Source organism: Myodes glareolus, chromosome 3 (assembly GCF_982192425.1).
Source record: "Myodes glareolus chromosome 3, mMyoGla1.1, whole genome shotgun sequence".
Taxonomy (NCBI): Eukaryota; Metazoa; Chordata; class Mammalia; order Rodentia; family Cricetidae; genus Myodes; species Myodes glareolus.
The window spans coordinates 62,866,799-62,894,298 of NC_142028.1; the positions used below are offsets into that span (position 1 = coordinate 62,866,799).

At 48.7% G+C, this 27,500-nt stretch overlaps 1 protein-coding gene across 5 annotated transcripts; it reads right to left on the reverse strand.

The window, feature by feature from the left end:
* Nucleotides 1-27,022, reverse strand: Mecr (mitochondrial trans-2-enoyl-CoA reductase). 5 transcript variants are annotated; one of them, XM_048434197.3, is made up of 11 exons: nucleotides 26,812-27,022; nucleotides 14,941-15,038; nucleotides 13,678-13,809; nucleotides 11,464-11,607; nucleotides 8,079-8,181; nucleotides 7,031-7,133; nucleotides 5,905-5,978; nucleotides 2,971-3,031; nucleotides 2,760-2,832; nucleotides 445-642; nucleotides 1-356 (listed from the first exon to the last, which is right to left on the reverse strand). In XM_048434197.3, exons 1-10 carry the CDS (start codon nucleotides 26,985-26,987, stop codon nucleotides 485-487), a joined length of 1,122 nt encoding a protein of 373 aa, XP_048290154.1. In that variant the 5' UTR covers nucleotides 26,988-27,022; the 3' UTR covers nucleotides 1-356; nucleotides 445-484. The 5 variants fall into 5 exon arrangements, with proteins under 5 accessions (XP_048290154.1, XP_087760671.1, XP_048290153.1 ...); XM_087904545.1 differs by having other exon boundaries at nucleotides 1-361; XM_048434196.3 differs by having other exon boundaries at nucleotides 1-642.
* Between the last annotated feature and the right edge of the window lie 478 nt (nucleotides 27,023-27,500).

Below are 27,500 nucleotides of genomic sequence, written 5' to 3' on the forward strand. Positions count from 1 at the left end.
TGAGAGCCACAGGTATAATGTTTATTCCCTCAGTTACAATGGAAGTTCCCTCAAGGTGGCCCAGACACCTGAGATCCTGTGTTCTCAGTCTCTTAAGCTTTAATGATCTCAGCCTGGCACTCACCTTGGCAGCAGATCCCCTTGCCCTGGACAGAGACACACACTCTGGGAGAAGTTAACCACCTTTCCCCTTCTGCCAGACTCTAGGGCTCACACTGCTGAGGGTGTGACTTCTGCACTTGGCAGCAGCCCCTCAGCCTCTGCGCTCGGAGTGGTCAGGCAGGGCAGGGCTTCCCAGAGCTGTGAGGCAGCAGGTGTACGGCAGTCCTCCACAGGGATGACCTCTAGTCTTCATCCTTTCCTCAAGGGGAAGAGGCAGTGAGCAGAATGCAGTCTGGGGAAGACTGGGTTCTCATAGAAGGGCCAGCAGCCAGCCAGACTTACTGGTCTGCACTCTTGCTTTCCTCCTGGTCCTCTGCGACAATCACATGGTGAGAATCTGCTTTGCAGACACAAAGGGCTTCATAGAGGCTTCCAAGGCCTGCTGGTAGTCCTGCAGTGGAACCTCAGAGCAGGCGGGGGCTGTGAGCTGGCCTTGGCGAATGAAGTCACAGAGGGTGAGAATCAGCTCCTTGAACTCATCTGCGTGGAAGGAAAGTCAGACAAGAAGTGAGGGTCTGACATTGTGAGGGCCAACATAAGACAGGGAAACATGAAGAGAGATCCTAGGAACTGAAGGGTGGGCACTGCCTACCTTTCTAAGGTGGCTCAGATCCACAGAACAGGACTGGTGAAATTGGCCCTGACTGGTGGGTGGGGCAGCAGTACTGAACTAGGGAAGTCAGAGAAGGCCAGAAAGGCAGTGTACCAGGCACACTGCTTGATGTCAACAGGTCAGATGAGGGAAAGCTCTCCTTGACTGCCCTGGGCTTCCACGGGACTCTTCAACTAAGGCAACCACTATCCTTTCCTGGGCCTGCCTCTTACTGAGGGCCAAATTCAGTGCAGGAGGCGAAGTGAAAGCTTTGGCTGAGAAGTGCTTCTCATAGAGAGAAATAAACTCGCTCTTGAAGTCTAATCCAGTTCCTGATTAAAACACTACTCTGGTGGGTGTAGTGCCTCACACCTTTAATCCCAGCTCTTGGGAGGCAGAGGCAGGTGATCTCCGAGTTTCAGGCTAGCCTGGTCTACATTGTGAATTCCAGGATAGCTAGAGCTACATAGTCTGACCCTGTCTTGAAAAAACACAAAACCACAAACCACTGTGTTGGCTTCCTAATCATTTTCAAGGCAGGAAGATGAACTTAAAAAAAAAAAAAAAGCTTATTAAGCCTTTCCTAATCAGGTCAGAACCTGTTCTTCAACTTCTCAGTCCAATCCCAGGCTAATGCTCCAGATGTTAGAACCTGCTTTGGGTGCTGGGTTCTGTGCTCTCTTCTTAAATGTTTACACTGGGAGCTAGGTGGTGGTGGCGCACACTTTTAATCCCAGCACTCAGGAGGTAGAGGCAGGTGGATTTCTAGTTCGAGGACAGTCTGGTCTATAAAGCGAGTTTCAGGACAGCCAAGGTTATACAGAGAAACTCTTGTCTTCAAAAAACAAAACAAAAGAAATTTACATTGGGTGGGGTGTATGTACTTCTAAGTGTATGTGTATAGGTAAGATCAACACACATTGAAGTGTCTCCCTGAATCGCGTTCCTTATTTACAGACAAGGTCTCACTGTGCCATCCTGGCTGACCTGCCCACCCCTGCCTCTCAAGTGCTGTGCGCTCCCATTCTCAGAACACTAGTTTTTTTTTAGTTAGTTAGTTTTTGAGTCTCTGAACCTGTATCTCTTTATTTGGCTAGGTTGGCTGGCCAATGAGCTCCAGGGGTCCCCCTGTCTCCCTCTCCCTTAGCCTCTCCTGGTAGTCCTGGGGTACAGGCTTTGTAATCTGAACTCAGTCCTAAGTCTGCTTGGCAAGCACTTCAACCGACCCAGTCAACCCCAGCCTTCCATTCAGCCCCTGATGAACTTTGGCACGTACCACTCTACTCAGAACACCCGTGCACACCACCACTTCCCTCCCTTTCCTTGGGCCAACTCCATAGCATTCCTCATTCTCAACTGTGGCTCCTAATCTGGGCAGCTAGGCCATAGCAGTAAGAGGGCTCATCTCACTCTGGCAGCCCCATTCCTAAGGTGGGATAGCTTTGGGTAATTGATTTAGTGGCTATTAACCTCAATTTTCTCCTCTGTCAAGTGGCTCAAAAAGAGTTTAGACCCACAATGCTTAAACTAAGGCAGAGATTCAGTGACTTACCCACAGTTCTGCAGCTAGGCCAGGGTGACCAGGATCTGGTGATGCTGGAAGCACCACGTAAATGATTTTTTGTTTGTTTCTGTTTTTCCCTTTTTTGAAACAGTATTTAGCTGTAGAGCTAAGGATGGCCCTAGCCTCACAATCCTTCCACCTAAGCCCCTAGGGCTGGGATTACATGTCTATTCTATTGTATCCAGCCCACTCTCTTTACTTGGCAGGCTTCCCCACCACCCCCAGTCAGCTCCTGGGAACAGGGACTGGTCCATCTCTCTGGACTCTGTGGCCAGTCTAGAAGTGACATGCTGACTGTGACTGTGGTCAACACTGTACTTTAATCCTGTCGTGAGGCTGTGAACTCCATCACTCTGCAGGTCTTAGAGTCGCTGGTCACTCTATAGCCAGACTAGGCGCTACCCTCCTGTGACCCTTGGTATCAGACAATCAGCCACTCACCTGAACTGTGGTTCTTCTTCCACTGGGACAACCAGAAGCCCCGAAGTCTGAGGTCCTTAAAAATGAGCAGGCTCTGTGGACACAGGAGGATTTGCTGGGGCTCCGAGTACTAGAGCTTAAAGCATTGCTTCGGGTATAGATCCCTGAGTTTAGATGGCTGTAGGGCAAGGAAAGAGACATCCCAGCCCTGGGCTGCAGGTCCCCAGCTTACCACAGAGGCTGTTACAGGTTGCTTGGCCATTCCCCCATAGGTCACCATGGTTCCTCCAGGCCTGCAGAGTTCAGAGAGAAGAGTGGGTACAGACAGAGACAGAACCTATCATGGCCTAAGGTCCTCCAAGAGGAACCTGCTAAGGCATTTACAGGAAACAACTCTGGCTCTTGGAATCTCTGGGGAGGTTAAAAAAATACAGCTTCCCAGTTTAAGCCTCTGATTTAAGGAACTAGGAGGCAGGGACTTTTATTAAAAATAACACACATTCTGGGTATGGCGGCACATGCCTTTAATCCCAGCCCTCGAGAGGCAGAGGCAGACTGACCTGTGAATTTGAGGCAAGCCTGGTCCACAAAGTTCCAGGCATGCCAAGGCTCCAGTGAGACTGTTTTAAATAAAGCAAGCAAGCAGACACAATGAGGCACAGGGGTACAGGCCAATAGTCTCAGTAGTTGGGAGGCAGAGGCAGGAGGATTAAGTTCAAGGCCAGTTTCAGCTATATAGAGATACCCTGTCTCAAAACCAACTACAGGGACACACACTCTCATGCTCCAGATAATCAAGACAATGATCCAGGGCTGGCCCGCCCACAGAGGCTGAGGCTGCGTGCTGCCCTGAATCTCCTGGACAGCAGAGCTCATGGCCAGGCTCAGTCTGGGCTCCACTTGCAGCTACAAAAGTGCAATCTGAGTGTTGTAATGAAGACGGGTCAGGCCTTGTCTCTTCATCTGTAGGTGCTCACTCTAAAGATTTCTGCCATGGCTTGGAGAGCCAGCTAAGGAAGGAGTGGCGTGGACAGGGAAGGTGACAATGATGACTATCCTCTCCAGAAGGGGCTTTGTTGGAACCTGCAGTCTGACAGCCATCTCAACAGTTACAGGCATGACACAAATGCACTGTTTTGTTTTTGAGGCAGGGTCTGGTCATGCAGCCCAGGCTGGTATCTAATTTGTAATCCTCCTGCCTCAGCTGAGATTCCAGGCAAGTGCCAATATGCCCAGCTCTGATGTAATTTCTTACAATGAATAGGTGAGGCTATCATATGCTAGACTTAACCTTTGCTGCCTTCCCTGCTCCTTGAGTCTTTTAGGAGTTGGTTGATCAAAAACGACCTGAGGCACATTTTAGAGCAACTGAGGAAAACTGCAAAGGACCTAATGGAAGTAACTGCTGTATCTAGCTCCCTACCTGTCAATCATAGTGCTGGGGCGGTACTTACCTCTTCACAGTTTAAGCACATGCTCTAAGTCGTATCCTCGGGCTCCTTATTTGTTTTCTCTCTGTGCTGCTGTGTCTCTGTGTACGTGCCTGTGTGTGACTATGTCTGTATCTTATGGTTGCCTCAAACTTGGCACATAGCTCAGTCTGGCCTGGAACTCACAACAATTCTCTTCCTTAGTTTCCGAAGTGCTAAGGGGTGCCCCCACAAGCCTGGCTTAGCTTGGCCATAAAGTTCCCCTCAAATGGCTCTCACTCAGGAAAGAAGCTTCTAGGACAGTGGTTCTCAACTGTGGGCTACGACCCCTTTGGGGTTGAATGACTCTTTCACAGGGGTCACCTAAGACCATCAGGAAACACAGCTATTTACATTACGATTCAAAATTAGCAAAATTAGTTGTGAAGTAGCAATGAGATAATTTTATGGTTGGGAGTCACCACAACATGAGGAACTGTATTAAAAGGTAGGAGGGTTGAGAGGCACTGTTCTTGGGGAAGCCCTCCCCTGTAGCAAGCACAGCTCTCAGCATGTTATCTATACTGTCTGCATGAATTTACCACAGTATAGCATCAGGAGAAACTAGTGTCTCTTCTGTAGGGAACGCTGAAGCCTGTCACTGCTGCATCACCTCAGCGTCTCACACCAGCCGCAGAGGCAGGCTTACTCCCATTTCAGAGATGAGGAGACTGACGCTTGGTCTTTTTCATATTTCCCCTAACTTTTCACAGGTTCACAACTAGTCAGGAGCAGAACTGGGGTTTGAATTCAGTTCTTTGAACGTCAGTGTCCATACTTGTGACCCCTGACGGAGGATGCAGTCAGCCTCACAGACTGTTCATGAACTGAACAGGAGTGGCCGTAGTTATGAGAAACTCGAGCTCAACTTCTGCTGTCCTGCCAACTATACCTTGAATGAGATGATTGTTCTCTCTGGGCTTAATTTTTTAAAGTCTAGAATGGAGATAGGGCGGGGGACACAGCTCAGTGATGGAACATGTGCTTAGCATGCCCAGCACCCAAAGGAAAAACAAAACAGAAATTTGGAATAGCAGCAGCTGCCTAGTGCTGCAGGACAGTGCAAAAGTCACTGCAGAGGCTGACTTTCAACACAGCTGCGCAGCTCACCTGTCTTGGCTATGCTCCACCACCTCCACAGCTGGGGGGTCACTCCAGTTCACAGGGAATGGAGCTCCTTCCTCCCCGGTGGGTGGGAGCTGGTAGAGTGCCCACCTCTTACCCCTTGGTACTTTATGTTCTTTCAAGTGTTTGTAGTAGCTATAATGTTTCCTTCACATTAATACATTAATTCTAGCTTTAAAAGACAGTAGGACAATATCAAAGCACTTAGTTCAGACTGAGTGACTGTTTTTTTGGTTTTTGGTGGTTTTTTTTTTTTTTTTTAGACAGGGTTTCTCTCCAACAGTCCTGGCTGTCCTAGAACTCTCTCTGTAGACCAGGCTGGCCTCCAGAGATCCCCATGCCTCCGGCTCCAGAGTGCTGGGATTAAGGGTGTGCGCCGTCACTGCAGACCAGGGAGTGACTTTTTAAGAGGCTCCTAGGGGGAGAAGAAGTTGACCAGGCTTCTTGTCCACAGAGGATGAGGCGGGGGAGTGCAGGCCAGGAAAATGTCCTGGTGTGCTGCTACTCAACTTCCTGAGTCACACCTGTCACTGACAGCCCTCCCGATACAAACCTGCGGTTGAGGGACTTACGCGAGGTGTCGTAGCAGCTCTGTGGAACTCTTCCCACCAACACAATTGAGAGCCAGTCGGGGCAGGGGCAGGTCCTGGAAAGTGAGGAGCCTACAGTGAGGGTGCAAGCTGCTGCAATGGAGTGTGAAGCTGCTCCAAGCAGCAAGTGCTGGACCAGGGAGACAGAGTGAAGGAAATGGGGTGTGGGTGACTCTTGGACGTGTTATCTGCCTATCAAGGGCTTTAGCAGCTTCATCCTGTTGCCCATCCTGGGACTCTGGGAAGCACAGATAAGGAGTATCTCTGGTCATTGTCAAGGTACAGAGATGTCTATCCATGATGTGTTGACCTACGCTTCAACAATGTTCTCCAGGGCAAGTGTTCAACAGCAGGTATTTGATCCTAACATATGGTTTAGTGCAGAAAAACTCCGACCGGGCCTGCTTACTAGGTCTGCTGTCCCACCTGCCATGTTGGTTGATAGAGCATCCCACAGATGTTTAAAACCTCAGCTTTCCTAAAGTCTATCTGTTTCTGCCTCCTTCACAGTGTCTGGACACCTACAACATGTTGTCCCATACTGAGGTTGGGACGGGCTTTATTCTTTCCAGAAGAGAAGGTGGTTTTCAGGGTAGAGCAAGAAGCCAGCCCCAGACTTCCAAATTATAGGGAATGGCACAGGACAGAGGGCATTGTTCGCTAGCTGATGACTTTGTTTTTAATTATTTTATTTTATTTTATTTTATTTTATTTTGAGACAGGGTTTCTCTGTGTAGCCCTGGCTGTACTGGAACTTGTTCTACAGACCAGACTATCCTCGAAATCACAGAGATTCTCCTGCCTCTGCCCCACCCCCCCGAGTGCTGGGATTAAAGGGGTGCACCACTACAATCTGGCCTATTTTTAAAGATTTATTCTCTTTTATGTGTGTGGATAAGAGTATTTTGCCTGCAGGTCTGTCTGTGTACCATGTGTGTGCCTGGTGCCCATGGAGATCAGAAGAGGGCAAGGGCATCTGATCCCTTGGAACTGGAGTTACAGATGGTTGTGAGCCACCATGTGGGTGCTGGGACTCAAACCCGGATCTCCTGCAAGAGCACCAGTGCTCTTAACTGCTTAAGAACGGCCCTGGCCCCTGGCCGGGTACCTTGAAGATGTTTTTTGTCTCGGGGATCCTTAGTTCCTCCTCTGTGAGGACATAGTCAGCTCCCAGATTCTTTAGTCTGTCAGTTAGCTTCTGGATATCAGGTCTGGAAACAAAACACAATAAAGGGCCCTGGTCACACTGGCCAACCTCCCTCTCTCAAGCTCCCAGGACCCCTCTGCCACAGCTTCGAGAACATGTGTTTCTGTTTTGAGACCTGGGATTGAGGTTAAGCCAGACCTCAAGTAGGGGCTGGTCACATAACTTAGTCATGCTCCACCAGCTCTTGCCTCATGTCCCCACGACCACTCCTCCCTGCAGAGCCAGGCTGGGAGACAACCGGAAAACCCTGTCAGTGTGCAGGCTAGAACTACTGGCCCAGGCAAGAGCCTCTCTCCTTCCTAGTTCTGACCAGACACTACCTTCTTTCCTCTTGTTCTCCAAGGCATTCATTGCATCACGCACTCTGGTGCAGTGGCCCTGGACTCTGGCCCGGGCACACAGAATCACTTTATCATCACCACAGAGTTGGGGCTGAAGTAAGCACTAATAGTAAGAATGAACTCCACGAGCGACTAGGCCACACTGGGGCACAGTGAAGCTTAAAGGGACTGAGGGGACAACGGAAAGAAGGTAGGTCTGTTACTGACTTGCCCTGTCCTCCTGAGCAAGCTGCTTCCTCTCTTGGAAACTTCAGCTTCCTCATCTGTAAAAGAGATCACAAGCCTGCCCCACCTCCTTCCCAGCTGTGTTTAGTGCACAAACGTCAAGTGGATGGGTACCATGGGCTAGGGAGTTCACACAATGGTACACCTCAAGACCCTCCCGAATGGGAACTGTGGTTTTGAAAGTCTGGGTTACATTAAGCCAAGCTCAACTGCTCAGTAAGGACCACCTCTACCTCCTTCTGACACCTCTGTTTCAGACTTTCACACAGACTTCTCTGCCCTGGTGAAGGCATGAGCTTCAGCGGTCAATCACTCATGCTTACACAAGCGCGCCATCTGGTGGAGATGTGGGTACCCACAGGGTAAAAATTTCCAATATGTACCTGTCTCGCACCACATTGATGGTCTTTAGGCGAAGGGCTGAGGCGATCTGGATGACTGCTTGCCCCACTCCACTGTTTGATGCATTCTGGATGACGGAGTCCCCTGTGGAAGAGATCCAATTCAAGTCCTGCAAACCTTGGCAGGTTGGAGGCTCCCAGCCTGGAATCCTGGGGCAGATCTAGGACCCAGCAGCACAGCCTTCTCAGACCTTGAACTGTCACTCTCTGTTATCTCCGTACTTCCCACGTTCTACCACACCCCGAATGCTTCACAGGACTGGCCACTCTGTCCCTGTTTCAGGCTCTGCTATGTGCTTGACCTTGAGCATCTTCCCAATTTTTTTTAAAATTTTTTTCTTTTGGTTGATGTTTGGTTTTTTGAGACAGGATTTCTCTCTGTGTGTATCTCTGGCTTTTCTGGATCTTGACATCAGAGATCCACCTGCCTCTGCCTCTCAAATGCTGGGATTAAAGGCATGTGCTGCCACCACCACCTCTTTCTAATTTTTATGTCCTCTGTTCTCTGCTTGGGTCATTTATTTTTTTTAAAGTTGCATTTCTTTGTGTGTATATATGTGTGCACACATGTGTAGGTCAGAGGACAGCTTGCAGGTATATAGGTTTTCTACCATGCAGGTTCAGGGATCAGATTCATGTTGTCAGTCTCAGTAGCAAGCACTTTTGCTTGCTAAATCATCTCCCTGGCCCATGCTCAGGTGACGCATCTGGTTCGCAATGGTTTTTTTAAGTTCAGCTCAACTGTGGCTTCCTTCATAAAGCCCTCCTGGGTTTCTTCCTGTATCCTCCTAAAGGACTGATGTCTCACCAGCTCAGGCTGTAACTGTGTTCTGTACGCAGCTGTACCTAGGTCCACATCTATCAGGTCACCTGCAGTCCTACAGGAGGGCTATACCTTATTCCCCTCTGTAAAGGTGCGCTTGAAATGGATGAGAGCCATACTGGAGAAATGGGAAGCTCCAGAGGCCCTACAGAATATTTGCTTTTGCTTTGTGGTGCTAGGGATGGAACCTATGGACTTGAGCATGCCAGGCAAGCACTTTACCACTGAGCTACCCTCACCCCTACAGAATGACTGTGCTCAAAGCCCTTTGCACTTCACCAGTGTGAGAGGCTGTAGTGGCATGGCATTTCATTTGTATTTTAATAAACAAAGCTTGCCTGGGGATCAGGAAAGTAAAACAGCCACTCTGGCCAGCCTTACAGACCAGGCAACAATGACACACACCTTTAATCCCAGTAACCAAACTAGCTTGCCATAGACACCAGGCAGTGGTGGTACACACCTTTAACTTGAGAGGATTATAAAATAAGAGGAGACAGTTCTCAGTCACAGTCTCATTCTGAGATCCCTGGAGGCAGGATCACCATTTCAGACTGAGGTAGAGGTAAGAGCCAGTGGCTGGCTGTTTTGCTTTTCTTCCCTTCAGGTTGAATGAACCCAAATTTCTCTGAGTTTTTATTAATTGTGCTTCAAGATGGAGTGTGGTGCACTAGGGAAGTATGGGCTCTGGAACACAAGGAAGCTGGGTGTGCATCCTGCTTCACTACTGACTGTAACAAAATGAGACAGGCCACATCACGTCCTCTTCAAACTTCAGTTTGTCTTCCTTAGAAAACAGGAGGCCTGAGAGTGCCTATCAGAGCATCTGTGACTGAAGCCAAATGAGCGGGAAGATGCTCTGCTGACTGGGAAACACTATCTGGTTTTGAAAGTCAGCAAGAGTCAGTGTAGAATGGGCTATAGCTAGTGGCAGACTCCTGGGTCAAGCATGCCCATTTGCCTTGGTCAAGGCTTCAGCCTGTCTCTTGCTAGTACATTCTCAACGGTGTAGGCTGCCAGCAGCACTGATTTGTTTCAGTCAGAGGCTAGGAGTACAGGAGTGCAGAGCAACAAAGACACTGAAGGCAAGTGCTGGGCTGCCAAACGCTGCTTTCCATTATCTGTGTTCATTTATACAAATGTTCTAGTGAGCAGTGTGACCTTTATGCTTACTTTGGTCAGGTCATGAATTTGTTTGGCCTCATCAGCCCTGAGGCAGCAAAGTGGAAATGTGGCCTGCAGGCACTTAAAGTGGGTGGCATCAGAATGCCTGGCTCTGTCAAGCACAGGGCTGCCCTAATCAGGAGTGACCTCAGACTAGGACATGAGATGAGGCACCCAGTGTCTGCTTTACTAGGATGCTCAAGTCTCTCACCACACCTGGCTCTCTCCACCAGAGGCACCTAAGACTCCCCTTGTCATGGCTGAGGGCCTTGGTCAGTGGCTATCTAGTTTTTCATGGTCCAATAGCTCTTAGCCTTGGTTCCTTACTGGCATGAGAGAAGACCAGTAGGTGATTTCTACAGCCCTGCTTGCCTCACAGATATGCAGTATACAGAGAGGGCCTTCACACATGGGGAAGATAGGGCTGGCTGGGGACATAGAGGAATGGCAGAATGACTGCTTGGCATGTTCCAAGCCCTAGATTCTATGGTACAACTGGAAACACCCCCCCCCAAAGCAACAAAACCAAACTGGCCTGTCTTCTGTCTTTTGGGGGTTAATTCTGCGGTGTATCTATAAGGACCCTTAGGGGATTGTGGGGATGACAGCAGTAACTGCTCTTAATGAGCTCGGCCTCGGTCCTGTCTTGCTGTCCCACTTCCCCCACTCCTGCTTCTAGGGATGCCTTCCCAAACAATCAGTTTGCCCCAAGGTCTGCTTGGTTTTTGCTTTCAGAGGAACTTGAGTGACACTTCTGGCTGCTTACTTGTTCCCTCACTGATGAAAGGAAGACTAAACATCACACTGTGGTGACCCGTGAGTCTCTGGCACCCCTTTACTCTCCATCTTACGGGGGAGCAGTGATGTGACTGGTGGAGGTGATGCCTGGTTCCAGACCCTGCTCGTTTGCCTGGGGCTGCCTAACAGGACCCTTCTGCATTGCTCTGAAGATGAGACGCACTCTGCAGGATGATGCTGCAAAGGCGCTCATGCGAGGGCAGTGCTGTGAAGTGCTGAGCAGAATTATTAACACCAAGTTCAGCATTTTATTGAAAACAGTGACACTGTCTGTCTCCCCTGGCTTTGTGTCCCCAAAGCTTAGCACAGCTCAACACATTTTTGCTGGGTGACAGCATTCCAGCCCCAGCTCTGGGGAATGTGACCAGCACTTCTCAGTGTGTCCTCAAGTGTTTTCGAGGAACCTATTGAACATGTTTTTACTTAAAGCTGTAAGATTTACTCAGGTTAGAACTTGTCACTGCCCCTAGGGGCCCTCCCTCCGCCACGTGTGCCAGCGAGTTCCCAAGTCTTTGGGGCCAGGATTTGGGTTGCACTCCAGTGGGAAAACCTGGGTGCTTGTTTCAACTTGTAGGTGCCTACCTGGCTGCAGCTGTTCAAAGTCCACCAACATCCTGTAGGCTGTGCAAGGGTTGACACCTAGGGTAGCAGCGCTCTGGAGAGGGATATCCTTAGGGATTCCGATCAGCGTTTCCTCACTGAACACAGCCTCAGTCCGCCAGGTTCCTGAGTCAGGATGAGGCAAGGTAGTAAGGAAGGAACCCCTGCACACACACCCCCAGGCTACCCTCTATGGTACAAGGGCATCGAGGGTAGAAGATTTTGAGCAACACTTGGAGGAAAGAGAAAAGCTGGCGGTGTCCAAGTCCTCGTGAAAGTTACATGCACAGTGATGTAAAATAATAAAGCAAGTTTAAGTTAGGCTTAGTAAGTCATAGCCCAAAGAGTCCTGATAGTGTGAAACACGTGAGAACAAGACTCCACTGGGCCCTCTCTCTGTTTGTGTTTGAGTCTGAGCAAATTTTGCTTCCCAAGCTTTAACTCCTTGTACGCTGGTCGGGGTAGATATTGTCTGCTATTCTACTGGGCAAGGTGTTAGGGAATCATGGGAGTAAACTAAAAAAAGGTCAACCCAAGATTCAAACACTAAAATTTCTATATGTAATCCTTAACAGCTTGTCATTATTTTGTAAAAATGAACGAACAAAGCAGACTGGGGCCTCAAACTGGCCTCAAAGCTAAAGGGTAAATTAATGACAGTGTGTATAGTTAGGTGTCCCTTCCTGGCCAAAAACTAGAGGGAAAAAAAGCTAAATGGTAAGCCTGTCAGTTCGGTTAACTAGTTGCTATCTCAAACACCTACTCTTGGGGGCCACACAGAACAGCCTTTCACTACCCTAAAGTTAAAAGCCAATGGAAACAATGGCTGAAAAGACAGCTTCGTGGTTGAAAGCACTGGCTGTTCTTCAATATGACCTAGGTTCAATTCCCAGCACACACATGATGGCTCACAACCCTTTTTAACTCCAGTTCCAGGGAATCAGATGCCCTCTTCTGGCCTCCAAGGACATTGCATGCTTTTGGCATACAAATATATGCTGGTGAAATACCCACACATACTAAATAAAACTTTAAAAATCTTTTAAAAGGCAGGATGTGGTGGCACACACCTCTAATCTCAGTACTTGGGAGCTAGAGGCAGGTGGATTCAATCTGAGGCCAGCTTGGTCTACCCTGTCTCAGAAAAAAAAAAGAAAAAAAAGAAAGAAAGCCTACAGAAACAAAATTTGGGTTAATTATTTCTTCAGCTTGCCTAAGGAAATGAAGCTATTTTCCTGTCCCAAGCTCATTTCATTGGGCAGAAAGCAGTTCTCACATGGAACCTTAATAAAGGGCTCAAGAGACAAAGCTGAGAGGTGCCGATTCTTTGTTTTCTCTGGTGTGCTGTGCCCACTCTCTTCCTACCTCCACTTTATTAAAGCTCTCTTATCCTTCCCTCTGGTCTCTAGTTCATTCCCTAACGTTCCTCGTCCGTCTCAGGGAACACTGCCTTTTGCGGCTCCCATGAAGATCCATTTGGATAATGGACGTGCCTCGGAAACATAAGGGCTGAAAAGCAGAGCGCTCTAACGACACTTTTCCATACATAAATGAAACGCTGTCCTCAGCTTGGCTCTTCAGGGCCCCACTCCACCTCTGGAACCTTCTTCTCATTATGTAACCTCTCCCCCAGGCAAATCCTCAGCTGGGGCTACACTGGAATTTCCATTTCCCAGACTTGCCCTGATGTCTGCTCAGCTTACTTCTTCCATAGGAAGTGGCTTTTCCCATCTCTGTGCAACAACTTCTCCACCAACAACTTGTTTTAACAGACTTTCTTACAGTCTTGCTTGAATCTTCCTCAGGAGCATCTGTCTGTCTTACACACATGCATGCAGAGCAGCCCTTGGGGTACTCCCTTTGTTGAGGTACTGCCTTCCTGATGCTCTGGAAGGCAGGGCCAGCCATATCCGTAATCTGCACCATCACACCTTACAGCCCAGACTCAGGAATCAGATCCTCATAGCTCCAATCAACATGGAGCCAAGGAGACGGACATGCAGGTATGTCCCGCCAGGGCACAGCAAACAGGATTCTGCTCTCTTGGCTCAACTCCATGCTACTGGAGGCAGGCCTATGAACTTAACAATGAATCCTTCACTGCCTAGTTACACCACGCCAGTGGGTATACATCTCCAGAGTAGATGAGCTAGGATCTGAAAGCATGAAATGGCGCTCACACCAGGGGACACTCACCTAAACCAGCACTTGCTGGGATCACCCAATCTCCCGGCTTCAGTCGAGACACACTGCTGCCCACTGCTACCACCTGTCCGACACCTTCATTCCCTCCAACAGCAGGCAGCTTGGGAAGGAGGCCATAGTTCCCTGGGAGAGAAGAATCCAGAGGGTACATATTATGATCTGACTAAAAGTGTTACCCACAGACTTGATATTTGAACCCTTGGTCTTGAGCTGGTGGCACCCTTCTGGGGAGGTCTGGATTTGTTGAAGTATGTCACTGAGGGTGGGATTCAGTCTTCAAAGCCATGTGCCATACTTAGTGCTTGCTTTATGTTTTGGGTTCAAGGTATGAGTCCTCAGCTTCTTCCCATGCCCATTTCTGTTTCCTGCTGTTACAGATGCTAACTCTCTGGAACTGTATACCCAAACAAACTTCCTTCTAGAAGCTGATTTGCTTATGGTGTTTTATCATGGGAACAGAAAAATAATACAGTCGCACTGCCAGGTTAGACTCGAGAGCCTAGACTTTGGGGTTATTCACATCTGAGTCCACCAGGGCCCTGCACTCACTACCTGCCTACCTAACCAAGCTCTGGTCTTCTGCTTTCCTGTCTTTGTGGGGAGTTAATACTCTGTGGGACACAGTTATCATCAGGGTAAGCTAATACTCTGTGGTACACAGTTATCACCAGGGTAAGCTAATACTCTGTGGTACACAGTTATCACCAGGGTAAGCTAATACTCTGTGGGACACAGTTATCACCAGGGTAAGCTAATACTCTGTGGGACACAGTTATCACCAGGGTAAGCTAATACTTGGTAGTACTCAGTTATCACCAGGGTAAGTTAATACTCTGTGGGACACAGTTATCACCAGGGTAAGCTAATACTCTGTGGGACACAGTTATCACCAGGGTAAGCTAATACTCTGTGGGACACAGTTATCACCAGGGCAAGCTAATACTCTGTAGTAACAGTTATTACCAGGGTAAGCTAATACTCCATAGTACACAGTTATCACCAGGGTAAGCACAAGAAAGAAAGAAATCCAGAGTGTCATAGGCTCTTCAGAGGGGTAGGTTTACCACAATTGCAATCTTCCTAACTCACAGAGCCTCGTGTTCGGAGGTTGGCCAGAGGACCGATACTGTATGCAGACAGCCCCTCTAACGGACAGCCATTGCTAATCCTGAGAATTTCATACCCTACCTGAGGAGGACTGGAAAGGAGGCAGCTGCTGAGCCAATTAACATAAGCTCCAGAGACCAAGGTTACCTTGGATCATATTTATGTCAGATGGATTGACAGGGGCTGCCAGCATCCTCACGTGGACGTCAGATCCTTCCACAGCAGTGAGCTCCAGGTTTTTCAGTCTAAGCACAAAGCCACAGAAAGACATTGTTACCAGCCAAGACTAAGTGTCTTCTGTTCAAACTATCTTCCCAAAGTAGGTCAGCAACACATCTCAGTTGCCATGTGTGCCCAGGAACCTGGTTCTGATGGAGAAAAGATGCTTCGAGGACCAGCACAGAGTGTGGGCTCACAATGACTGCAATGGATAATTCTTGCTGGCCTTTTAGCACCACGGCTCAGTTAGAGACAGAAACGTTAGTGAGCCAATGAGCCGTTGCCGGCGGGGCCTTTGGGTCCCCTGGAGTTGCTGGGTTCTAAGAATGCCCTGCACTCACTTTAATACAGCCACTGCTGATGTGTGAACCAGCATCACCTGGTGCCGGCACCCCAAGTGGTTCTTTCAAATAGGCACATATGGAAACTCCGGGTCAGACCTGGCCTCTGTCCATGTGTTGGTGGCAGAGGGGACATTTCCCTTAGTGAAGAAAGTGAGGCAATGGAGAGAGTGCCTCTGTATTTGTGAAGTATCTCTGCTGCTGAACTCGCACCCCAGGGAGATGGCCCTTCTGGGCTGGGGTCCTGGAAAGGATGCTGGGGTGGAGACCACGGTGCCAAGCTCTGCTACAGGGTGGCTGGGCACCATGAGAAAATTTCTTCTTTGTGCTGGGCTCTGTGATGAAGGTTGGAGCTACACCCCTCCCAGAGCTCTCAAGGTTTTCTGTGTAAGCATAAGGGCCCGACTTCAGCTCTCACGGGAAAGGAAGGAACAGCCCTGGAGGCAAAGCAGAGAAAGGCAGGTCCCGGGGCTCACGGTCAGTCAGTCTAGAGAAAATGTGAGCACCAAGTTCAGTGAGAGGCCTCGTCTCAAAGATGAAGAAACAACTGAGGAAGACACCCCAATGTCAGCCACTGGCTTCTACACATGCCTGCATGGGTTAGCTCACCCACACACATGTACAAACCACTGGCTTCTACATATGACTGCATGGGTTAGCTCACCCACACACATGTACAAACACATGTGCGGGGACTCCACATATGTAAAAAAGACCTGCCAGGGGCCTTTGAGGGAACTTTTGTTATAAGTGTTTTGGATGGGTATGATGGTATACCCTATTCCAGCACCTGGGAGGCCGAGGCAAGAGAATGGTGAGTTTGAGGCCAGTCTGGGCTACATAGTGAGACCTTGTGTCAAAATTTTATTCCAAAATTTTGTTTTGCTTTTTTCAAGATGCACTTTCTCTGTGTAGCCCGGCTGTCCTGGAACTCGTTCTACAGACCAGGCTGGCCTCACACAGATCCGCCCCTCTCTGTCTCCCTAGTGCTGGGACTAAATGTATATGCCACTATCATCTGGCCTTATTCTAAAATTTTTAATATGCATGTATGTGTGCTGCTTACTGTGGTGGCCGGAAGCAAAGCTGGGTCCTTTGGGAGTGAAGTCTGCACTCTCAGCTGCAGAGCCATCATCTCTGCAGAGCCCACGGAGGGGTGCTTACCGGCTTGCTCGGCTTGCTTTCTTTCTTCCTTTTTTTTTTTTCCTTTTTAAATTGTATGTATTTACAGTTTACTTATTTTTTATTTTTAATGTGAATTGGTGTCTCTCCTGCCTGTGTGTCTTTGAGAGGGTATCAGATCCCCTGGAACTGGAATTACAGATGGTTGTGAGCTGCCATGTGGGTGCTGGGAATCCTCTGAAAGAGTAAGTAGTGCTCTTAACCACTGAGCCATCTCTCCAGTCCATCAGCTTGCTTTCCTATAGCATCCAGAACCATCCATAATGTGCTGGGCCCTCCCACACTGGTCACTAATTAAGAAAATGCTCTATAGGCCTGCCTGTCTATAGCCTGAGTTTATTGACGCAATCTCTCAATTGAGGTTATCACCTCTCAGACGGCCACAGCTCGTGCCAACTTGACACATAACTAGCCAGTATACCTGCTGGACACATAACTAGCCAGTATACCTGCTGACTAGACAGTGCTGATCACTGCACTACACCATGAATCCCCATGACATTTTGATGACTGCCAACTCCTTTTCTTTCCTGAAACTTAATGATTCAGGCCTGCAATGCTTCTCTGCCCAAATCTATCTACAAAGGAATCATTTTTCTCATTTTTCCCTTAGCAGAATTATATAGAACTACCAGTCAGAGGCTCCCAGCATGGTGCCACAGTATCCTCACACTAAGCCGAGGTAATCCACCTCTCCTACAGAAATCTTACCTTCTTAATTAGACCCAAGGCATGATCTTGGGCTAAAAGTGTGATTTCCCACGTGATGTTTATACTAAGTGTGACAACAGGCAGGTTCTCCTGAGCGCCTCTCTCCACCAGGTCTGTGCTGAGAGCTTTAAGACGGAAGGCTTCTGTGAGGGGTGGGTTAACAGCCCATGTCTAGGGGAGCACAGGTCCTTGAGATGATGAAGTGTAAACTGGTGACTTCAAGCTGACACTGATTTACATGGCTGGACCCCAACAGCCAGAACTGACAGCCTACAAAAATCTCTGAGAATCTGTGGAACACAAGCTAGGAACCTCTAGACTGTCATGATCCCATAAAGAAAAATGAGGTTTCACCATGATTAGGAATCATCTGTCGATGGTGGCACATGTCTTTAATTCCACACTCCAGAGGCAGAGGAAGGTGGATCTCTGTGAGTTTGAGGCCAGCGTGGTCTACAGAGAGAGTTCCAAGATAGCCAGGGCTACACAGAGAAACCTTGACTCAAAAACCAAAAAAGAATCAGCTAAGAAAATAAACTAATAAATTCTCACAAAAAATGGTTCACTAGGAAGAGTGGGAGGCCAGGGCCAGAAGAAAGGCTTTGCAAAAGGAAGGTAGTACCAAGGACTTCATGTGTGTGTGTGTATATATAATTGGAGGAGGGAGGGGTCCTCCCTACAATAATAACTGCTGCTTACTGAGTGTTCACCAGCCAGGCTCCCTGCCAAGCGCTTTATAGGCCAGCTTCCAGCCCATTTCAATAGCTGCAGACTATTGTTCTGCTTTTATAGCTGAGGAACAAAGGCACAGAAGAGGTAAATAACTTGCTCAGGGCTGCTGACAGTGGGAGGTGGTTGATCTGATCTGAACCTGGCACTCAGATGTTAACAGAGGCCACCTGGTAAGCACTGGCCTCCAAACCAAGCAGCAGGCAGTGAAATGAGCTCTAGCCTGACCTGGCCCGGAGGTTGACTCTTGCTGCAGCGGCCTGAGGGGGAGGAAGAGAGGTTGGCATTGGCACAGGAGGCTGGCATTGGCACAGGAGGCTGGCATTGGCACAGCCTGCCCAGTAGACCTCACAGGGAGGCCATCAGAGATATTTCTCTGGGACTATATATTAAGTCTGCATCCCAAAGAAAATTCCAGCCCTGAGCAAATCAGTTTTTGGACTAGCTGCCTCTTTGTGTTATCCTATTGCTTCTCCCACACTCTGACAGATTATCAGACCTTTCCTGTAGGATGACAAAGCTTGGGAGCTCAAGCTGCTTAGACACAGCTTTTCTTTCCTCTGCACATTTTTCTTCATGCTCTTCCCTCAGCCAAGAATTTCATTTCCACAGCTTCACCGTTAAATAAAAATTCAACTCAGCCTTCAAGACCCAGCTCAAACTTTATCTCCCCTAAGATGTCTTCTGAACCTCTTCCTGGTGCTGGCAATGGTCACTTTCTTAGCCCTTCTGTCCCACAGCAGGGTGACTATGCCCCTTAAGATCATCTCATGGGAGGTTAATATGTTTGAGTTTATGAAGTTTTCTATCAGAGTTTTTAATTGATGAAGACATAGGTTCAAAATCCCCTTTCTGGAATTCTTGGAGTCTGATGTCCTCCAGAGTTCAGAATCCTGAGTTATCTACACCCTCAGAGCTGGGTAGTCCCTGTGGTCAGGTGCTCCTGCAGCAAGTGGCATGAATATTCACAGCAGGGGAAGAGACAGTGGCAAGCTGGTTTTCCCTCACAGAGTCAGTTTGGAGAGCTTCCTGCAATTGTGGAAAGGAGTTTGGGTCGTGATCCTTCAGACCTAAAGCCCAGGACCCTCTTTACTTATCACATGAACGGAGGGAGGGAGAGATGGGGGGGGCTTAAATTTCTCCTTAGTGATTAACAAGTATCTAGGACCAAACTGTCATCTCTAGTGAGAGAATGTGGCATAAAAGTGCCAATCACCCGAGTTGGAGAGATGGCTCAGCAGTTAAGAATACTGGATATTCTTCCAGAGGACCCAGGCTCAATTCCCAGCACCTACATGGCAGCTGACAGCTGTTTGTAACTTCAGGGGATCTGACACCCTCACTTCAATGTATAGAATACATACATACATACATACACACACACACACACACACACACACACACACACACACACACACATATGGGCCAGTCACCTAGGAAGTCAAGGGGGAGAAAAGTCTGTGATGGTTCTCAGACTTAGTCTGGACTCTTGGCTGAGCAAATGGTAAGGAAGGATGAGGGAGCTCACAGTGGACACAGAGGCGTTGTCTTTGAAGTCTGGTGCAGGTAACCTGCAGGATGGACAATAGCTGATGCTCTGGCTAGACATAACGGGCATCCAACATAAAGAGCTGCCAGCCCACGGTGTAGGAGGAATCTAGAGATTATAACTCAACTCTGGCCACCAGGTCAGACTACAAAGGACAGCTGAGTCTTCCCAAGCCTGTCAGTCTGCATCTACAGGCTGCTTAGTCTTTCCAATGCTTATGCTTTTAAAAAGAGAAGAAGCTGAGAAACTAAGTTAACTGGTAGAGGAGGAGGAGGAGGAAGAAAGCCTGTTCTTAATCCAGACTCCAAGCCCAGGCTGAGCACTCATGTTGGAGCGTTCTTCTAGGAGACATTAGCTTTCCCTGGGATTCAGGACATCATACATCAGAGAAACACTGCCTGCTAATCCTCTAAGAGCCAGGCTCCAAGAAGTCCTGCAGTAGAGGAACCCAGGTTGCTTGGTCCAGGTACCCTGACTGAAACATGACTTTCACAGATCAGCCTACTTCCAGATAGCAGGCAGGACATTGGACTACAAACTGTTCCTGGTTCCCTTTGGCTCCTGGGAAGTCCAGCTGAGATCCACAGAGGAGGGCAGAAAGGTGGGTAGGGACAGGCAGAGCAGAAACTAGAGTCTGGGAAGTAGAAACTGCACACACCAGTGGTAAGCTTTGTTAGTCCAGCTGCATCTCATCAGGGAGACCAGCCCCAGCCTGCCCCCACGGAATGCCATCAATACCACAGACATGGCTGTTCCTGCAGTCGGCTCTAACGGCATCGGCAACGTCAAGGATACGGCTGCTGAGACAAGAAGGAATACAGGGCTGGGCCTGAATTCCAGGAGCTGGCCCTCCAGTGCAATGATAGCAATTCTTGTCCTGATTCTGGCTTTTTAAGTTCACCAAAGGAAACGATGGCTGTGTGGCTGAGCTCAAACGAGGCACCCAAACATAACCTGGCTAGATTGCAAGTCACTGCTCCATTACTGTTCATATCTTTCCCCTGTGAGTCTGACGACGGCGCCAGGCAACTCCGAGGGCTGCCACTGTCTCAACTGACAGATCCCAGGCTGGATAAGGTCACAATGGCTCCTTTGAGGCTGAGGCTGTACACCTGTGATACCATATGAAGTACAAGGGAAACAAAAGCAGGCAGAAGAAAGAGCCTTTTGAGACAGGAAAAAAGAGCCCAGTCCCCTGGGACTGGCTCAGTTCTATCTGCTGGGAAAGGTAGACACCAGCCAGCAATGCTGAGCACTCTTTCCTGCCTTCCATGTTTAATTAGCCACCATTTGTTCTTATCTTTCATCTTTCACTCCATCACTGCAAATAATTTCAGACAGACCCAGCTGAGAGAGCGTGTCACTGACTGGAGACTTCCCCATCTGCTCAGCACATGAGCTAGGAATGTGTGTCTTCACACAGCACTGGGAAAAGGTAACTGACACCTCATGTGGCCTGCCTCATGATCAACAAGCCACCTTCTGTGCCTTAGAAAAGTGCCTGGGGTCCTCGGATTTTACTAATTAAAAGCAGGACACATGTCACAAGTGGGAGGGAGATGGGGCCTCAGCTTCTGGTCTGTGACCCCTAGCAGGGAATATGAGTGGCCTTAGCCGGTGGAGATCTAAAGGAGTGCTGGACTCTTAGGGACCAAAGCTCTCTGTCACTCATCAGCCTTGTTGGGCCTCTTTTGGCTTTTTTGACTCAAGGTAATCCTGCCCACTTTCCACTTGGGACTCATCTTTTGGTCTGTCAAACACAATTTCCACTGCCCTGACTTTTTTGTATGTGTAGGTCTCACTGTATTGCCCAGCCTAACCTTTAATTCCTGGCCTCATCATCCCAAGCAGCTGGAGCAGGTAGTCCAGTGGCTGTTGACTTTCCCAGAACTGTCAGAGGATGACTAAAACAGTGAAGAGTTATGAACAGTTTCCATGGCTGCAGGGCTGTGCTGACAGGGATCTGCTATAGTTCAGACCAGAAATGTCCCTGTGTTAGAGGTTTGGTGGCCAGGGCACTGTGGGTAAGAGGTGGAACCCTGGGGTCAGTCTTCAGGTCACTGGGGATACCTAGTCTTTTCCTCTCTGGCTCATGCTAAGGAGCATGGTTTTGGTGCATGTCCCTATTCAGAAGCAATGGCACTACTCGTTGACCACAATCTCCAAAATTTAATTTTCTAAGCAGTCTCACGCATGTGTTGTGACAGAAGGCTACTTAACACAGGCCCTATCCTGCCTTGGTAGGAAAGAATGCTCTTGGGGAGATGGGCTATAAAGGCCAGTAGATGTTAGGTACACAGAAGGGAGAGCTGTGAACGTCTGTTACTGGCATAGAAGCTGCAGGGAGAGTAAGCATATCACCACTGCTGGTCTTGGCCGAGTGATTTCTTCAGAGAAAGGACTGGAATGTGGACCACTGCTCTTGTATTGCTGTTGCCTGTAGTCCCAACAAAACATCTCAAGCTAGTATGATTCTGTCATCTGTTCATCTGCTTCTAAAACAAGAGCCTGTCTGAACTCACCCTGAGTGGGAAAGGCCAGGAAGCATTTAATAGGACAGATAGGAATGTGACCTGGAGCTGTGTTGAGTGACAGCATCTCTCAGACGCTCAGGATGGAGGGATAACATCTAACCTACTGTGGGATTCCATGTACAACAGGCAACAGGATGAAACTGGGACAGTGGGACATGGCATGAACTCCATAGTATAGTGAGTGTGAATCCTATGACCTCAGCGTTATCTCCTCGGGGTCAGTTACATACAGATCTCTCCCAGGCATCAGTAGGTATTGAGGCATTCTGCACCTGAAGTCTCTTTTGTTCAAGACAGTCCTCTCATATGGCTTTGACTTCTTGGGCAAGAGAAGGAACTAGGCATCCCTCTTCTGGGTACTTACTACATTCTGAATATATCATAGCATCTACCCCACTGGGCTATGGTGGCCCAACTGCTGGATTAGACTGGGGTTTTCTGGGGACAAAGATATAAATCACTTATCTCTGAATCTTCAAGGCCCAGAGTCTACCTGCCCCTCAGAGAACCAGTGCTGGCTAGTTTCCTGTACCAATGAACACCATGTCCACTGCCTTCATCTTTGACTATGAAAAAGTTCTCAACAGAGCACCAAACATCAATTTAGAAAATACTAAATTCCAGTTCAAAAACCAAGTTACCCACAGAGTTGTAGTTTAAACACCGACATCAAGTGTAGAAAGACTCGGAATAAAGAGCGCCCTATAATGAGAATGCCTTACCAACCTAACCCGGGCCCCCTAAATTCCATCTGGTTTAAATCAGAAAGAGTATAGAAAGCAAAGGTTTCCCTGTGTGGGTTTATCCTGCAGTTGGCAGGTGAGAAACCACTTTGGGTGCTAGGTGTTTCTTTTGGTGTTTGGAGACTGCACCTCATCTTGCCCAGGCTAGTTTCAAACTCACTATGTAGCCAAGACTTGCTTCAAATTCCTGATGTTCCTGCTACCAGCTTTGAGTGCTGAGATTACAGTTGTGGGTGGCCACACAAGCTGGATGCAGGCACAGGAAAGAAGAGGGCAGAAACTGGTACCTCCCTCATCCCAGGGCAGAACAGAAAATCCGGGGCTACTGAATGACCTATAATTTCACTTTCTCCTCTAAACAATCATGATTCTAATTTTACATTCCATCCCTTCCTGGAAAATCCTTTCAGATGACTGTAACTGCTTCTTTCAGTCTTTGTCTCCACTGGGGGCTTCCATCCCCATAAAGAACTTTTAAGCAGGAACATTCTAGTTGTCCTTTGGGCAAGAGCCTTTCAATCTTGAGATTCAATTTCCTTCTCTGTTAAACAGGGAAGACTGAACAAAACTGGATGATGCTGATTTGTGATGCTTAGCACTGAACTCAGGGCCTTGTGCATGCTAGGTAAGGACACTACACTGAGCTACAGTCACCTCGGTCCCATTTGAATACCACAGTCTACACAGAGAACTTAGCTTAACACTTGCTACTTCATGGGTATATAAGAAATGAGTTACTTCCACATCAGCACTTAAGAGAAAAGCAAGATCTGAGGGGATGCTCCCTAGAGTAGGGAGAGGAGAAGGATGTGGGGGAGTAAAGGACATCATGGCTTCCAGAACCTCTGTGGTATAGAACCTAGAACTCTGCACACCTGACTGTGTGGCTCTGACCACCTCTAAAATTTGCAAACTACTATAAAATCCTGCATTCTGACTTCATACCTTTTCCAAGTGTCTCCCCAGCTCCGAGACTGGCCCATGGAACAAAACACACCTGTCTGGGAACTGTTGTTTGGATTTTGGGTAGTCTCATGACCCTACTCGTCACCAGATCCAGAGATGCCCGGCCACCGGGATGTGAGAACACAATTCTTCTGAGGCTTTGGTTACTGTAAACTGCATACAGGACTACAAAGGGAATTTTGGTCACGGGCCTTAGCCCACACACAAACAAAGTTAAGTTGCCTGAATCTGGGTCAGAAGGGAAGGCCATTCCAGATCAGGGACAATCCCTACCGCCTGGCCGTCTATCCACAGGCATTGCTTCTCAACACTGGCTGGACATTAGTCACCTGGAGGCCTGCGAGATTAAACAACAGACACCCCAGACCCCCTATGCACTTCAGAGGTGGAGCCTGGAAATCGCTTCCAAGCGTAGCACAGGTGACTGAGCTGTGAACCCCAGGTTGGAGAGAACGCCTGGTACAAGTGTCATGTTCTGAGCTTGGGGACACGACTAAGGGTCTACACAGAAGACAGAAGCAGCTGTCTTTTTTTTTTCTATCTGCCGACAGACAGGGCTGTTCCAGCTTCCCTGACTCTCTAACAGGAAACCAATCAGGAGGCCACGGCACACAGCTGTTCAGCCACTCGAGCCTTTCTCATCGCATTGGGAGAACTCAATAAAAGGTGCGCTTCTTAATGAAATGAGCTTGGGGTTCAGCTAACGCGACAGGAGCAGCTGTTTCACGCAGGCCTATGAGACAGACACAAATGACAAGCCTTTGGGAGCAGCACCACACCGCTCTCCTTTTGGGGCCGTTTCTGAAACGGAGGCCTGCTCACAAAGGCTTTATCAACTCACTGCAGCAAAGTCTTCAGGGAAATGTCTTCCCTGACATGAGCCATTGCCTCTCAGCAAAATACAACTTGGGGGCTGGTGTGATGGTTCAGCTGGCAGAGGAGCAAGCTGCAAATACGATGATGACCGGAGTTCAATCACCAGATCCCAAAAGATGGAAGAAGAGGACTCTTGAGAGCTGTCCTCTGATCTACGCACGTGCATGCAGGCACGCACACTGCTGAACTTTGATCTTAGACTAGTCAATCTACCCCTCAGCCTTCTGTGTCTATATTACCCTCTCTGAAAATTCTGTTGGATCCTAATTAATACTTTTTACATATGGATTACCAACAAATAAATCTACATGTAACTTTTCAGTCTAAAGAGCTGTGAAGGCTGCCCGGAGCAGGGCGAAAGTGAAAGCCCTAATCTGGAAATTAGGGTTCTTGGAGGCAGCTCTTTGCCCTCACTTGGCTTAGCTGTATGTTTAGTTAGTTCACTTAGTTCTCTGGGCCACTTCACAAACACAGCACACAGGACTAATCAGCTAAGAATGAGACTCCCCTGCGGTGCCTTCCTAACTCCTTGGTTCACGGCAAACATACAACTGTGATAGTGTAAGTACAGGCCAGGTGCTTTGACAGGCAGAGAGGAGCTGCAGAGAAACTCAAGGTCGTGTACTGGCCACACCCACCTTTAGAGCAATTTCAAAGAACGATCCACCAGTAATTTAAACTCCTTGAGGAGCTGAGGCAAGAGAACAAGTTCCAGGCCAACCTGGGCAACACAGGGACACCTTGTCTGAGGAGCAGGAGCCGTGGAGAACAAACACATCTGTAATCCTGGCACTGGCAGTTAGAGGCCAGACTTTTTTTTTTTCCTTAATGGTTCTTGGAGTTGTACACTTTTAACTCCAGCATTTGGGTGGCAGTGGGCAGAGGTAAGAGAATCACTATAAATTCCAGGTCAGCCAAGTCTACTTGGCCAGTTCCAGGCTAGCCAGGACTAGACAGGGAGACCTAAAGAAGGAAAGAGAAAATAGCATTAAGAAGATGCATGTTGGCAAACACCAAATTTTTGTCCTTTGTTTTTGAGGCAGGGTTTCAATATGTAGTCCATACTGGCCTCAAATTCACAGAGTCCATACTGGCCTCAAATTCACAGTCTTCCTGCCTCAGTCAGTGCTGGGGCTACAGGCATGCACCATCATGTACAGCCCCTGAATTGTATTTTGGGTCTTTAAAGTTTTTTTTTTTTTATGTATTTTGCTCTGTGTGTGTTTTGAGACAAAGGCTCATTAAGGAGCCTATGCTGGTCTCAAACTCACAACCCTCTGCCCTCAGCATGCTGGGATTATGAAACAACTCGTTTTTGTTTGTTTGTTAGTTTGTTTTCAGACAAGGTCTCTATAGTCCTGGCTATCCTGGAACTCACTACATAGAAGAAGCTGGCCTTGAATTCACAGAGATCTGCCTGCCTGCCTTTACCTCCGGAGTGCTGGGATTAAAGGTGTGCACCAACAAGACTTTAAACAACAAGGTTTAAACAACTTGTAACTAGGTCAAGATACATATGTGGTGTGGTAGAAGGAAACTCACATAAGGGGCCAGAGGTGAATTCCAGTCCCTATTCCAATCACTAAGTAACTGTATCACTTCGGACAAGTTCTGCCAGCTCTGTGAAACCGAAACAATAACCTATTGCCTATTTAACTCAAAACTGGCGATCCAAATAGATGTAAAAGTACTCTGATCTCTTCCTCTGAACTATAAATCAACAAAGGAGTAGAACTTAGGTAGACCATATGTTCAAATTCTGATTCTCACTGGCTGGGTGACTTTGGGCAAGTGGCTTTAACTTTCGTATGCCTCGGTTTTCTCATCTGCACAATGGGAACACATCCAATAACCACCCCCCCCCCGACGAGCGTTGCCTTGACAAGCCATCGAAAGCATCCCCCTAGACAAAGGAGTGCCTGCCACAATCCTCGATCAATATCGATCAACGAGCGTCGCCCTTCGATCTTGCTTGCACCTGTGCTTCGCGGGTCTTCCGCCGCCAGGAAGCACCGGAGTCGAGTTAGCGAGCGCGCCTTGGGCTTCAGCGTCTGTCTGACGGCGGCGTCCGCTTCCTCGGACCCTGTCCTCTCCTCGCGGTCCGCCGCCCGCCTTAAAACCCTCCAGGGACCCCCAGCTCCCTGCCCGGCGTCGGCGCCGACTCTTACTGGATGACCTTGGCCGGATCCCCGTGGTTGCCATAGATCAGCGCCCGCACCTTGGACGGCTCAGAGGAGGCGGAGTAGGAGGACGCGGTCCGCCCGCGGCGGCGCCACGTCTCGAGGAGACTCGCGTGCAGAGGCGCTCGGGCTCGCGCCCCTGTCAGCCGCCCGCTTACCAACATGCCGCTACAAGCGCTGTCAAAAGCCGGCGCGCCGGGTCACGTCATCCGCCCGCGACCGCAAGCTTGCGCCCCGCCCCGCTCATGGTCACGCCCCCTCCCTTTTAACGAGGCGCCACTAGGTTCTCTTGCCAAGTGTCTGCGTTTAGAGAAAGGGCTCCCGGCTTGACGTGGGGAAGTGGGGTGGAGTGGCATAGGAAAATCAGGAACCTGGAGAAGAATACAGAGCCAACCAAAGCAGCATTCCCAGCGAATAGAGTCTGGGACTGGCCTAAAGCTGCAAATACTGCTCGCAGTGTGGTGTTTCATTTGGGGAAAGTCATTTACATTTTGGCCTCAGTTTCCCCTTCCCAGCATCTATTACGCTATCACCATGTCCTTTAAAGTATCACTTCCTCTCATCTCCAATTCCCCAGTACAACACCGGACTTTATCGCCTCCATCACCACATCATCGTCATCATCGTTGTTATATTGGTTTTTTGAGACAGGATTTCTCTGTGTAGTTCTGGTTGTC

Coding starts and splice junctions, on each gene's coding strand:
- Mecr (XM_048434197.3), bottom strand. CDS start 26,987: ATGTTGGTAAGCGGGCGGCTGACAGGGGCGCGAGCCCGAGCGCCTCTG. Junction 11,608..13,677: donor CCCAGCAAGTGCTGGTTTAG/GTGAGTGTCCCC, acceptor ATCCTGACTCAG/GAACCTGGCGGACTGAGGCT. Junction 8,182..11,463: donor CTTTGAACAGCTGCAGCCAG/GTAGGCACCTAC, acceptor TCTCTTCCACAG/GGGACTCCGTCATCCAGAAT.